Below are 15,773 nucleotides of genomic sequence, written 5' to 3'. Positions count from 1 at the left end.
ACCTGTCTCCTGAGAAACCTTAATGAAGGTCAAGAAATAATGGTTCAAACCTTACATGGAACAACTGACTGGGTTCAAAATTGGGAAGTATGACAAGCCTATATATTGTCACCCTACTTATTTAACTTATAGGCAGAGTACATCATGTGAAATGCCAGACTGGATGAACCACAGACTAGAATCAAAATTGCTTGGAGAAATATCAGCAACCACAAATATGCAGATGATACCATTCTGATGTCAGAAAGTGAAGAGGAACTAAAAAGCTTCTTGATGAGGGTGAAAGAAGAGAATGAAAAAGCTGGCTTGAAACTCAAAATTTAGAAAACTAAGATCATGGCATCCAGTACCATCACTTCATGGCAAATAGAAGGAGAAAAGTGAAGCAGTGGCAGATTTTCTTTTCTTGGGCTCCAAAATCACTGTCTATGTTAACTGCAGCCATGAAATTAAAAGATGCTTGCTCCCTGGAAGGAAATCTTTAAATACAATACTTAAACATTGTATTAAAAATCAGTGACATCACTTTGCCAACAAAGGTTCATCTAGTCAAAGCTACGGTTTTTCCATTAGTCATGTATGGATGTGGGAGTTGGACCATAAAGAAGTCAAGTATATATATATACTGGGAAAGATTGAGGTCAGGAGGGGAAGGGGGTGAGAGAGGATGAGATGGTTAGATAGCATCATGGACGCAATAGACATGAATTTGAGGAAAATCTGGGTGATAGCAGAGGACAGAGGAGCCTGGCATGGTGTAGTCCATGGGGTCACATAGAGTCAGACACGACTTAGTGACTGAACAACAACTCACATGGTATACAAAAATTAACTCAAAATGGACCAAAGACCTAAACATAAGAGCAGAAGCTAAATCCTTTTGAAGAAACTAAGTAGATCTTAATGATCTTCAATTTGGCAAAGGATTTTTAGATAAGACAATGAAAGCCGAAGAACCAAAATAAGCAATAGGTAAACTGTACTTCATCAAGATTATAGACTTTGGTGCTATGAAGAGCACCATTTAAAAAGTGACAATATGACCCACAGAATGAGAGAAAAGGTCTGCAAATTGTATATCTGATATGGACCTGTATCTGGAATACATGAAGAACTCTTTCAATTCAATAATAAAAAGACAAAATTCCAATTTAAAATGGACAAAGTGTTTGAATAGATGTTTCTCCCCCCAAAATATACAAATGGCCAATAAAAATATGAAACAGTGTTCAACATCATTAGCCATCAAATAAATGCAAATTAAAATCACAGGATACCATTTCACACCCTCTAGGATGAATAAAGTACAAAAGACAGATAATAATAAGTATTGGGAAGTATGTGGAGAAAGAGGAAACCTCAAACATTGCCAATGGGAATGTGAAATGATCCAGCTGATTTGGAAAGCAGTCTGATAGACCTCAGGCACATTTAACACATGACCCAACATTTTTACTTCTGGAAATATAACCAAGTAAAGTTTACACAAATATTTATAATAGCATTATTTATAACAGCCAAAAGATCTGAACAACACAAATGTCCATCAACAGACAGGTGGATAAACAAAATTTGGTAAATCCATACAATTTAATAATTCAGGTAATGAAAGGAATGTAATGATGAGACAACTTAAAACATGATGAACCCTGAAAAAATTACAGGTGAAAGAAGTCAGTCACAAAACACCATATTCCATATGATTCCATTCATATGAAAGCTCAGAATAGGGAAGTCTACTGAGCAAGAAAGTAGGTTAGTGTTCTTAGGGCTCTGATGACAGCAGCGATGGGATGATAGAGGTGATAGCAAAGGATAGGTGGTTAACTTCTGAGGTCATGAAAACGTACTAAAATTGACTGTGGTGACAACACTAATAAAATGCACTAAAAACAACTTGAAATCAGTGAACTGTATACTTAAATAGTTCTTTTCCTTTCTATTATTCAGTACAAAACTATTACAATGGAGCATAATGGAGAAAGGAGACAAATCTCTGCATTTTCTTTTCCCTCGGCATCTTTTCCTTTCTTTCAGTCTAAGAAGGAATTTGCATACACTGTAATTTATTTAGAATTTTCTAGCTTACAAAACAAATTGCTTTATAGAATGATTTATAGGATTTTGGAAGACCTCAAAGAGGGTAATTGAGATATACTCATCAATTTTAAGTGTTCCACTGGTTGCTATAAAGAATTAAAGATCATTATAATTTAGATTATTCAGCACTCCAGTAAACATGAGTGAAAATCAACTTTAGCTCATAACTTTAATATTTTCATGCAATCAAAATATAGAGATATACATTAAGTAGGTATAACATGAGTTAATTGAACAGAGTATCTTGGGTATGTTTTAGAAATAAAAGAAATGATAGCTTTTATTAGCATATTAAAACCAAGTGAAAATTAAAATAAATTCACATTGTAAAAAAGTTATCAAGCAATAAATACAGCACTGCAGCTACCGCTACTTCTATGTACATTGGGTTACATTAGAACAAACACTAAATGCCAGAATGCATATTCTATGAATAAATGCACTAAATAAATTTAGAATTTAAAAAAATGACAGACTAGAATTTTAAAAAATTAAAATGACTTTTGCAAGTTCTTGCAGAAAAGTAGCAGATTTACATTTTAAAAGTTAGAAATTCCCCAGTAAGCTTTTAGATACCAAAGCAGTTTGCTTTTAAAAATTATATGTTTTACTTTTTCTTCATGAATAATATACAAGAGAGATCTTAATTATTAGTACTTCAGCTTCAGAGAAGTCTAATATTTAAAAATATTACTTCCAAAAATATATGGGTACAAAACTAACACTCATTAATCATGGACTGTCTACGCCTAACGGTGGTACAATAGATAAATCCTGGCCAAAAAGGAAATCTGATCTAAACTGAATATGATAAAAGCACAGTAAAAATACTTGAAAGTTACAGTGTATTTTTAATATGATGCTTGCTGATAGTTTGACATTTTCTATTGTCATTTATGACTGAGACTTGATAGTTTGTCTGGTAGAATGCTGAAACATATGAACAGTGCCAGCAAAGGATTTGAATCTGTGTCTTTGAATAATAAAGAGCTAAAAGTAAGTTTATTTAAAGGAATAAGATAATTTAGCATTAGAAAGTCCAGAACAGACTGCATTCTTTTTTATGACAACTTGTTTTGAAATCCGTAAATCCGAGACTAACAATACAGCTTTTACATGTGTATAGGTACATCATAAATCTATTGATCAGACCTTTTAATAAGTAAATTCTTATTAATTTAGATGATTTTCCTGGATAATTTCAGAGGCCTTCTGAACTTACCATTTATTTACAGCTTAAAAAAAAAACCTGTGATGACTAAGTCATTAGTCTAATCTATTTTAAGAAGATTGACACGCCACAAAAAAAAAGAAACATAATGAATTCTCCTGTCAAAATTGACTTATGAATTTCAAAAATTTCAGTGGAAAATGACATTAGGGAAAATGAATCCCATTTAAATATCACTCTAATTCATTAGTGAAGATTTCTTCCATCTTAATTTCACTATTCCATAAATGTTCCAACAAAAATTCTTACCCACTGTTACATTCAGGTCTTTCACTGTATTGTATCATCATATAAACTAGCTCTATTAAAATATTAAAACATTGTATATGATATATATTTGTCTACTTTTAAAAAATAGCCTGGAGTATTTCCAAAACTATATATCATCTTATAGTAAGTCAGAAAAGTAATATTTTTAATGGGATTAAAAACCAAAAGAGTAACAAACAGGCATTTGTTACAGAAGTCATTTAAATTTTCTGGATTAGAATGAATATTCATCGTCAGAATAAAAGGAAAAATATGTCAAACATACTTATTATTAAGATTTGAATCACCAAAGCAAATATATTCAATAAAACAATGGCCTTGAGGGATTTTTAAATAAATATTTTATATCTATCATAGATATTTCTCAAACCTAGTTCTCAAACTTCTGATGCTGACATCTGGTTGTCTTTAAAATATTTAACAAATATAGAATTCCAGATTCTATTTTATTATAAAATTAGCCCAGAGACAGTATCAGATATTAGCATGCACACTTTGTTACATTAAGCATTTGTTTTAAAAATTATGTAGATTGTATATATTTGAGGCTATAAAATAGAATGACAGAGTATTTACAAGCTCATTTTTCACAATTTTTTACAAACTTTTGAGGAAACAATAAATCCTTCATTGATTTCCTTCATGTAAAATAATTGCTAATTTGTCCATATAGTGGAAATGGAAGTGGAAGGGGTAAGGTTTCTATTTACAGGTACATGGACATGAATTCCTTCCCATTTGTGTAGTAAGATAGGAAAGTAGTTGACAACATGTTTTGTAGTATCAACCAAGATGTCTCCCTAATGATACCAAAGCAGGATTGCATGTCATATACACTATTCATCAAGTCTCAAAAATGCATATGACAAAGGGTATAACTGTGATGAATCAGCAAATAAGTAGCCAAATGCAATTCTGCTCAATATTTTTCCTGGGGAGAAGACAGTAAGCAAAAAAGGAATAATTAATTATCGGGTCCATTTTAAAAAATAAAAACAAAAGAGCTAGAACATTTTCTGGGTAAAAAAATCAACTGCACCAAGAAACTTGGGAAAAAGATTTTAAAAACAAATGAAAGGTCATTTTCCCTCGAAATCTATAAACCTTCACTAGGCCTCTTTAGGCAACAGGAGTGGAATTGTGCCCACTGTGTCTATGAACTTTTATAACTATTTGTGGATTCATGCAGTAGTGAGCTGGAGGTGGCCCAAACCAACCTACAGGAGTAGAATGTGCTCATTTTTACCCAGTTCCACATGCAGTGATGTTAAGTTGATAGCTGGAAATCAGTCATGGTGGGAGTATTTACAACATAAAAACTGGCAAAAATCCTAGATCAAGACAATTTTCCCCCATGGAGCTAGTGTGAAACATTTATCAACACACTACTGAATTCATGAAGGTTTTCTTTGTCACCTTCAAATAATTCATCTAATACTGAAGTCTTGTGGTTGTAAAGTCATGGATCCAAGTCCTTGAGTTAGGAGTGGCAAAAAATAGTTCAGCAATACACCCTCTATTATCAATCGTATAGCTTTTCCGGCTTTATGACCACATTTTCAGTATCGTGGATGCTTTTTCCATTTAAGTGTTCACTTAGACAGTCATGACTGTAACCTGTACCATCACTGATTGTTGAAACTGTGTAAGATGCGCTACGGAGAGTATCTGAGTGGGAAAAGTTGTTTCCAAATTGGATTTTATATTGATTCCAGTTTCTTCTCAGAATTGCTTGAACCTATAAAACAGAAAGAAACAGAAAGGGCAAGAGCAGTTAATTAAATGAGATGAAGATAATATGTCTGATAGTACAATGAAATTAATTATATACAAAAGCTTTTCTTTTAAAAAAATCATTGATATTAATGGGTAAATAATATTGCTTTCTTTTCTTAATTAAAATATGAAATTGAGTAAACCATCTTTATATTAGGAAATGATTGTAATTACTTCACTCTTTAGTACAGACTACAGAAAAATTAATATTTTACTTTCTATGCTTTCTCTTTGAAGCATAAATGCACATGAATGTCTAGCTGTTAAGTAATTAATCCACATTCTCACAAGCTGGCATGAGCAATATTTAGTTCTGTATCAACATTTTATTAAAAGAATGAGATAATTGGTGACAAGAAAAGAGATAAAAGAAAAATAAGTTAGGGATACAGGGAAATATAATAAATCATCATCATCAACATCAGTAGCACTCACTTTTACTAAGTGATTACCATATGACAGATATTAAGCTACATTCTGGGGAAAAAAAAAAAAAAAAAAGAACAGAGTTTTTAATCCTCCCGTAGCTTTCCACCCAGAGGGAAGAACATGTTGAACAGAAAATTACAAATGGGATGAGCACTGTGAAAAAAAAAATAGGAATGTCATCACTCCACTTTTTTTGTATTTAGATCCCTCTCTTCTAAATTTGAAGTTTAATTACTCTTTCTTCTGTTTGGTGCTGGAGATCAGAACTAGGTAGGCCATATACAGTGACTTTGGCTGTGTGTGCTAAGTCGCTTCAGTTGTGTCTGGCTCTTTGTGACTATCCGGACCATAGCCCTCCAGGATCCTCTGTTCATGGGATTCTCCAAGCAAGAATTCTGGAGTGGGTTGCCATGCCCTCCTCCAGGGGATCTTCCCAGACACAGGGATCGAACTTGCATCTCTTATGTCTCCTGCATTGGCAGACGTGTTTTTTTACTACTAGCGCCACCTGGAAAGCCCATATAATCTTTGGTGTTAATTTAACATAAGACGCAGATGATTTTCTTTATATTGAGTCAGTAAGTATAAATGAGAATATTCAAACACATCTCCAACTCCAACATCTGTACATTTCCATGTCTGATGAGGGCCCTTCCAATGACCAGAGTTCCTAGTTTATGCTAATGGTACACATTTTTTTTTTTTGAGTGGACTTGAGATGAAAGCAACCTGAGGACTTGTCAAGCCACGGTTATTTAACTAGTGAGAAATGCAAATAAGAATATTTTGGCTGAGAAATAAAAACAAAATGTGAGAATAAAAAAGTAAACAGAGATATTAAGACAAAGACAAGCTGTTTGACCTAATGTAGAAAGCAAGAAGGAAATTAAGCCTAAGCAAATGATTTTAAGAAGTATATGACATAGTTGGAACCACACAAAATGAATTTGACAGCATGTCTTTGTGTTATGAGAATGGGAAAAACTAGAGGCAAAGACAGAAAAAGAAGGGTTATTATATGTCTTAAGATGAGAAATGAATCATACACAAATAGGGATTATATCTACAGATGAAGAAAGGGGGACAGATATTGGAGATGTTGTGGGGAGCTAAAGGATTTGGTAACAACTTGGCTCAAAGCTTTTATATTATTATAATTTTCTAATGCCAAAATTTTCTCAATTTTAGGACATGGCAAAATATCAAGGCCTGTGTCTCTATTGCTTACATGGATAAAGTGTAATAAGGGTGTTAGGCATTAGTTTAAATATTTCCTGAGCACTCTTCCTAAATATAAAGGTCAATTTGAGATTTGATTCCGATATGAGTAATGTACCCCTTTATACATATATTTTTATAAATGAGTATTTGACAAACCTAATAAGGAATCTTTAATGTACTGTCTCCTGAGGTTGGAGCATGGTGCTAAAAGCTTTATATTCCTAGTTTACATTAATCCCTCTGAGATTTGTGTAAGGAACTTGCTTTTATATCATTTGATTAGAAGTACACACTGGGCCTCCTTGGGGTTCAGAGTATTTCCCATGATGTTACAGCCAGGAACAAAGTGGCATCTTTGGGTGTAAATGCAATATTTTGTCAGTGTCTTTATTCTACACTGCCTTCCATCACTAAATATTTTACTAATGATTATGATGTGTGCATTTAAAAAAATGTCCTTTATAAAAATAAAATCTGTTCCTGCAGATACAAAGGTATATTTTTCTTAGTTCATACATGCTTTATGTCATATTGTAGCTTTCTTATCTATATTTAATTGTAAAATCCTATATAGGCAGAAATTGGATTGCCTAAATCAGTTTATATAATAATAAATTTATAGTTACATAATAAATACTATTTGAATTTTATTATCAAAACAATGTATTTATTCTTCTTAATTGCATTCTCTGTCTCTACTTCTCACTTCAGAAAAAGTCACCCTTGTCCTCTACACAGCAGAAGAGTCATGAAGAGACCACTTAAATATGTTTGATACTTCTATATGTCATTATAAATAAATATACATGTATAATAAAGTCTATATTTTAAAAGTAAGAAATAAAATATGAAATTTTATGTGCTAAGAGAAAGTAAAGTAAAATATCACATAAACAAGAGAAAAATATTTTATAGTTTTTCATGACATGTACATGATTTCTGACATCGATTAGTTGCATAGAAATGATTCTTGTAAAGTTATGTTAACTGGTTCTATGTATTGCCAGTCTGAAGATTTGTGCTAAGTTTCACAGTTACAAATGTGTAAGTCTTATCATTTGCTGTCTGAATTTCTAAACTTTGTTGAATTTTGCCTAAAGCCTCCAACAGTAAATTATAAACATATAAAGAACTAAAGCTATATAGCCCAAACCACTGAGCTATAGTTCTATTCACATGCATAAGAAATGTGGTACCAATTTCTAAAATGCCTGAATCTTTCCAATTAGGAAAGCCTTGGGGAAAAGTCCTGAAACGTCTGAGAACACATGGCCATGTTATGCATTAGAGGACTCTATCATGTTTCCTGATCTGCTGCTGCTTTTCTGTGCATAACTGGGTTTACATTTTTAGAAATCTTTTTTATTCGACATAAAAATGTTTCCAAAGACCACATTGTGGACAAGGCCAAAAGAGGAAGAGAGAAAATAAAAATGAGGCAATTTTATTTCCCATTAGAGTGTATGTTCGATGAAGATAAGGATTGTCTAACACCGTGCCTAGGACCAAGTCCAGAATTAGTAGGATTAGTTCAAAAGGTAAGTTGAAAGACTAGATGAATAAAAGTCATTGACATAATATTTTAAAGTGAGTCTGAATTTGCCCTAGCCTCAACTCTAATTTGACCTGAACTTTTGGGGAAAAGAATTGCATATTTTCAAAGAGCCTCTATGGGTCTTTTTTTCTGACAGAAATGGAATTTGAAATATTTATTCCTAGGGAATTTATAATTCTTTCTTCTTTTTAAAGGAAAAAAAATGGATTACAAACACAAAATGATAAAAGGAATAAAATCAGTCACCATACCTCTCCATTAAAGAAGCAGAAAATTGTGGACACCAAGAGACCCTGTAAAAGAAAAATAGAATTATCTGATTCCAAATGGAAAAGATACATTTTTTGGTAATCAATTAGGTAGTTAAAAATGAAGTCAAAGCTATATGTAAATTTACATCCAAACATCACAAGGTGCCTTCCTGATGCAAGAACACCATACCTGGTAGTGCATGAGGATGTTTATGATGTAGTCGTATATCTCCTCCGCAATCTTTCCTTCAGGTCTCCATGGAATCAGCACGAATTCAATGCCAAGCAATGGCACCAGGATAAGCGTAGCCCTCACAGCTTTCATGTAGAGATTGGATTCTGCTTGGTGAGTAACTTTTAACTTGGTGATAAGAACACGTACAATATTTAATAGGAAAAAAAGATTCACCTAAAAGAAAATAAAATGGCACATGGAAATTATTTCATATTAAGAATCTTTACTGAAGAATCATTGCTTTTATAAATCTTAGAATATTTTCAGCTCACAAGAATATGTTCTGTTGAGAATACTTGCTTAAGTATTAATTTTTGTTTCTGCTGTTGAACTTTTATTTTCTCCAGCTTTACTGACACATAGTTGACACTAAAAAGCTGAGTGCTGAAAAATTGATGCTTTTGAACTGTGGTGTTGGAGAAGACTCCTGAGAGTCCCTTGGACTGCAAGGAGATCCAACCAGTCCATCCTAAAGGAGATCAGTCCTGGGTGTTCATTGGAAGGACTGATGCTGAAGCTGAAACTCCAATACTTCGGCCACCTCATGCGAAGAGTTGACTCATTGGAAAAGACCCTGATGCTGGGAGGGATTGGGGGCAGGAGGAGAAGGGGACAACAGAGGATGAGATGGTGGATGGCATCACCGCCTTGATGGACATGAGTTTGAGTAAACTCCAGGAGTTGGTGATGGACAGGGAGGCCTGGCGTGCTGCGCTTCATGGGGTCGCAAAGAGTAAGACACAACTGAGCAACTGAACTGAACTGAACTGAAGTTTAGGTTGCATAGCATAATGATTTAATCTCACATATATTGTGACATGATAACCACAACACATTAAGCTAATATCAACCATCTCATATAGATACCAAAAAAGTGTGTGTGTATGTATATATATATATATATATATATATATATAATTTCCTTATGCTGAGAACTCTTACAATTTATTCTCAGCAACTTACATATATATCATACAGTGGTGATAACAATAATCATCATGTTGTACATTACATTCCTTCTCCTTTATCTTATACCTGGGAGTATGTGCCTTTTGACCATCTTCATCCAGTTCCTCCATCCCCAACCCCTAAGGGCAACTGCAAATATGATCTCTTTTTTTCTATGAGCTTGTCTATTTGTTTAGATTCCACATATAAGTGAGATCATACAGTATCTGTCTTTCTCTGTCTAACTTATTTCACTTGGTATAATGACCTCAAGTTTCATTCATGTTGTCTCAAGTGTCAGGATTTCCTCATGTTTTGTGGATAAATAGTAATGTGTGTGTGTGTGTGTGTGTGTATCCTTCTTAGGTTGCTTCCATGTCTTAGCTATTGTAGATAATACTGCTATGAACATGGGGTGCAGATATTAATATCTTTGACATACTCTTTTTGTTTCCTTTAGATACTGGAATTGTGATTTATTAATTTAAAAAGTACATCCTTTTTAATGGACTTATATCTTAAAAAATAAAATTATAGTGGTGTTATTGTGGACCACATTCATTTGAGTAACATCGATTGTTTTGCTTAGTTTATTTTCTTATGCAATATTTTAAAATCCTGCTATGATTAAGAAAACCAAAACTTTGAATATTTTTATCCCAAAGAAAGGAAACAATTGTTTGTAACAAAGGTTAATTATTTTAAGTTTCTACTCTGTATTAGTGTCCATACGAAGTACTTTCCAAATATGTGTGTGTGTGCTAAATTGCTTTAGTCTTGTCTAACTCTTTGTGACCCCATGGACTGTAGCCCGCCAGGCTCCTTGGTTCATGGAATTTTCCAGGGAAGACTAATGGAATGGTTGCCATGTCTTCCTCCAGATGATCTTCCTGACCCAGGGATCAAAACTATGTCTCATGTCTCCTGCATTGGTAGGTGGGTTCTTTACCCCTAGCGCCACCTGGGAAGCCCATCCAAATATGTGTTATATCATAATAGCCATTTTCATTTTTTAGTTTATCCTTCCTGTGTTATTTGTGTGTGTGTGTAACAAAAATCATCCCAACTCCCTATTATAGTACTATAATCTTCTTCATCCTTATGAAGAGGCTGAATCACATACTTAAACTAGTTGATATGCAACCTAGATAATCCTAGGGTTAAAAAAATGTTGGCACCCAACAGAACCTTCTGTTAATTACTTTCTGTGATTTTAAAGTCCTATGAATTAACAACTCTCCCCAAGAGAAAATGTTCCGTTTGAAAGGGAGACATAAAACTTCAAAAATATAGTGTTCAGGAAATGAGCAGAGTTCTACTGAAATATATTTCTCTCTCTCTCACTCCTTGGCTGAATTATACTTTCTTTCTTATCTTCACCCATGTCAATATCTGTTATTTTGTCTGTTTCCTCTATGCCCATTCCTTATGCCTTCCATAGAAGTACAGATATTTGCCCCAGAAATGCCGCTTAGGGCTCTATTTCTAATATGCTGTTCTCTTTCCTTTTCTCTCACCCTGACTTTTAGTATCTGTGCTTTGCTTAATAATCTAAAGTTTTCAAATTGCATACTAATATGCAATTTATATCTACATGCTTCTATTAATTGGAAAACAAATGATAATATTTCATCTGATATAGAAAGCAATGGACAAATAACATACATTTGCTGATTTGATGCATGTATTATGAAAATAACTGGGCATAAAAATATTCCACTACTATTCTTTTAGAGAATTCAATGGAGCATATGCTTCAAAAATAAACAGCTAACTATAGTTCTGATGGAAACACATCTATGAAAAGAAACATGGTTACAGACATAGGAATGTCTCTGTTAAAGACAAAAGCCACATAAGCCACTTTAACAGGTGTAAAAATGAAATGTGATGAATCAACACATCAGCTGCTATTCGACCCATCCTACTGTATTCCCTCCCAGGGTATTCATTGTTATTTTAAGAGTTTTGACTAAGTGGAAATTACTACCAACCCATAGAAGAAGAGGTATAATGCAATTTTATCTGTTTATAAATTGAGAATATTTTATAATCCTAATATGCAAAAATCACAGTGATAAAAATCAGTATAAATGTTGCAATTTAGATGCCCATTATAAGAACTCTTCTAAATACAAAGTGCTTCTCCAAAATGCAAGTCTGAATTAAAATGTGAAACTAGAAATGAGAATGTCCTCCTGATTTTCTGCAAATACTTCCACTTATTTTAAATACAAATAGAGCAAGAATTGTGAAGTTCAGATGAATTACATCTGAATCTCATCTATCTTAAAGAAAAACTAAGTAAGCAAAAAAGAAGAAACATATTAACTCCAACACCCATAAAGTTCACTTATGGGAACAATGGGACATTTTTCACACCATGATACCACCTAGGGTCACAGCAGGAAGCCTGAGCCCAGTGGCAATAGGATTCCTGAAAGTACTCCCCTATGAGATTAGCCAGCAATCACTTACCTATGCTCCAAAGTGAGCTAACCATTTCTCACTAAACACAAATTAAATGTATCCTCTCTTAATTTCCCCTTAGCAAGATCTCAAAAGTGCTGTAGCCACTCTATTACCACTCTACTCAACAGGAAATGTGGCAGAGGAAGTCTGGGTGGAAAGAAACTGATTGTGGTTGAAATATTTTATTTATAAAAATTGTGCAAAAAACATGTGACCACATAAACAATCACTAGAGCACCTCCCATGATCTTGGAATTGCCCAATGAGAAGACCTAGAGCTGAAACAAAGGCAGAACATTTTATCCTGGCAGAAAAAAAGGGTTCCTTTTTGTCAGGCCAGAAAAAAATAGAAAAATGATTGTGTACATAATGTGGATTTTCACTTCCTTTCTTACTGAGCAGCTAGATGGGCTATATTCCTATGTAATATTTTACCCTAATTGCACCACGGTCTCTAACTGTGCTAATTGCTGTTACATTTCTCACTTGTTAAGTGCATTTATTATTTCCTTAACCTTCTAATTTAAAATTTTGAATTTCATACCCCTTCTAGAGTCAGACTACTTATAATAAAATTTTACCTTGTATTTTCTCTGTAAGGTTCTGGATGACCCCCCTAAAGAATCATGATTTCTTTGTATTTTTCTCAAAACAGAATCATGGTATCATGTAGAAATTACAAGTGAAAATCTTTTAAAAACTGTTCTTGAGAGGTTACTATATATTCTAGGCACTGCTTTACAAGATACCTCTCCTTTAATCCTTACAATACGCTGTGAAGTATTTATTCTTATTTTTCTACAATTAGAGATGAAAAACAAAGGCACAGAGAAGCTCAAAACAAAACAGAACTTGTCCTGACATACACAACCAGCAATGGTAGGACTAGGTTTCAATGCTGGTTCTTCCCAAGAATACAAACCTAGGATTTCTCAGGATATGGCTTGAACAGTCTGTCACACATGTTCCTGGTATGTGCAGGTAGCAAGTGGGGGGAGGTGTTCTGCCTTTGAAATGTTCCTAGAGTCTACAGTAAAATTTCCATGATATGTAATAAATTCTAGGTGTTGAATTTTTGAACTGGACATCTCGTAGTCAAGCACAAACCAGAAATTTTACACTCTTTCTGTGCTTTACATATGCCCGGCTAAGCACTTTGAATGTATTAACTCATTTAACTACTTGTTAAAAAATTAAAAGTCTGTTATTGCATCCTATATTTTGCAAGTAAAGGACTTTGAGGACTAGAGTGGTTAGTTTCATTGGATAAAGTCACACTGCAAGTAAGAGGTAGAAGAAGAATTCACACCCAGGCAATTAGCTTCTAGAATGTATCCTCTTAACTGTGATACTTCTGAAAATAACTCAACAATGATACACTTGAGAATGGCTTGAATAGTATTCTAACATAACCACATACTAAACTGTAACTAGCAAATATAGTAAAATAATAGACTATTTCCCTAAAAAAAAAAAGAACCTGAGAAAAAGGGTTTAAATTTTGAATTTTTATGTATAATTAATATCAGCTGTAAGTACAGTCTTAGAAACTGTAATTGGGTTCTGGTTTCTAATGCTCTATGAGAGAAAGTATGTTTATTTATTTCCCCATTGGAACGATGTAATAAAAGTTCTGAATCTGATTTGTTTCCCTGCAACCACACTTAAAAATGTCCAATTGATGCAGTTGGATTAAGTGCTGATCATTATAATAAAAAACAACAGTTTAAGCAGTACTCTCTTTTTTTCCAAATTAAGGTCTTCCTTTATTGGAATAATAGTTTTTTTACATCACAGGTGTGTGAATTTTTCCTGATCGCCACCCCACTCACTGGGTCCCTCCTCTGTCCCCCTCTATCCTGGTTGGCACCCTGGAAGCTCTGAGGCAGCTCTGAGGACCACTTCATCACCAGACCTTCTTGCCCTCAGACATTTGCTGCATTTGGCCAATGGGAGGAACCAGAAGATCAGAGCAAGGGCAGAGAGAGAAGTTTGAGTATTTCTCTCTCCTTTTTCCCTGTTAAAAAGGCTGTGGTTTTGGCAGCAACTGTATTCCTTTACCCAAAGCCAGACTTCCTATTGGGCCAGCCCTCCGCATACTCACCCAATCCCAGGAACACTGTTTTGTCCTCCCGTCTTAAGTCTAGCCATAATAGCTTCCCACTGTTGGCCCCTGCTACCTCACCATCCTTGTGAATTAGTTCCTTTGCTCTTTTTACCAACACTTCAAATAAGCCCTCCAGTTATTTAAACAAACCCTCAAAGAAATCAATACCTTCATTAAATCCTCTTCAATCAAACACTGTGAGTATGCTATCTAAGTCCACTGAAATCCTAAAGGATACCATAGGCTAGATGTTTCAAGAAATAAAGTTGCCCTATGAACAGTGATGGAAAAAGGAGCATTTTAATTACATACCAATAAAGCAGCACAAATTGGGCCATGGATAATGTAGAGAAGTTGCGTATCAGAACTGATCCAGCAGCTAGGGAAAAAAGCAGGGAAATTATGTTGAACATTTTCATTCTACTTACTTCCAATTAAAATAAAAAAGAGAGACTATCTTACTTGTCATTGTAATATAATCTTCTGGCAACAGCGTGAATACAAGCAGGAATCAGTGGAAATCCTGTAAATGTCAAACAGAAAATAAATACGCAACTTTTTCTATAGATGGAACTCCTAAAATATATCATGAAACTTGAAACTCAGAGATAGTCTAGGAGCAAAAATAACTGGCCATTATATGCTTATCAAGTAAGTATTGTCTGTCTAGTTGAACAGTAAACTTGGTAAAGTATTAGGTATCTATATTTTCAAGTACATGTGTGTATATTTTATTCTAATATGAGACATTTTGAATCAGTGGACTCCAGAGCCTAAGTTCATAAATGTGCTGCCTATTTTCAGAAGCTTAGAAGAAAATCAGAATTCACATATTTTTTGTAAGATGGAATTGGCCAATATTTTGTAATCAGATGTGGGAAGAAGTTGAGACTGACTATGTGAAGAAGAAAAGAAAGAGAGGGATAGTTTATATATCAGAAAATTTGCATGCCCTTAGCATTCTAAATCAGATATTTCAAAGATAAAACAAAGATATCTTTTATAAGGGTAACCTGGATATACTAATAGCCTCAATACATGGGCTTCCAGGTGGTGCAGTGGTAAAGAATCCACCGCCAGTGCAGGAGACACAAGAGATGAGGATTTGACCCTGGGTTGGGAAGATCCCCTGGAGGAGGAAATGACAACCCACTCCAGTATTCTTGCCTGGGAAATCC

The 15,773-nt window shown here is 34.1% G+C and overlaps 1 protein-coding gene across 3 annotated transcripts in view; it reads right to left on the bottom strand.

The window, feature by feature from the left end:
- Positions 1 to 2,250: 2,250 nt before the first annotated feature.
- Positions 2,251 to 15,773, bottom strand: part of CALCRL (calcitonin receptor like receptor) — a 130,544-nt gene continuing 117,021 nt past the window's right edge. For all 3 annotated transcript variants that reach the window (XM_070475894.1, XM_070475893.1, XM_070475895.1), the window contains 5 exons: positions 15,058 to 15,118; positions 14,908 to 14,974; positions 9,024 to 9,242; positions 8,834 to 8,875; positions 2,251 to 5,339 (listed from right to left, as the gene is read on the bottom strand). In XM_070475894.1, coding sequence (XP_070331995.1) covers positions 5,124 to 5,339; positions 8,834 to 8,875; positions 9,024 to 9,242; positions 14,908 to 14,974; positions 15,058 to 15,118 — 605 coding nt within the window. In that variant the 3' untranslated portion in view covers positions 2,251 to 5,123. The remainder of the gene's footprint in view (positions 5,340 to 8,833; positions 8,876 to 9,023; positions 9,243 to 14,907; positions 14,975 to 15,057; positions 15,119 to 15,773) is intronic.

This window comes from Odocoileus virginianus, chromosome 13 (genome assembly GCF_023699985.2).
Source record: "Odocoileus virginianus isolate 20LAN1187 ecotype Illinois chromosome 13, Ovbor_1.2, whole genome shotgun sequence".
NCBI lineage: Eukaryota > Metazoa > Chordata > Mammalia > Artiodactyla > Cervidae > Odocoileus > Odocoileus virginianus.
This window is presented reverse-complemented; position numbering and strand designations above follow the sequence as displayed.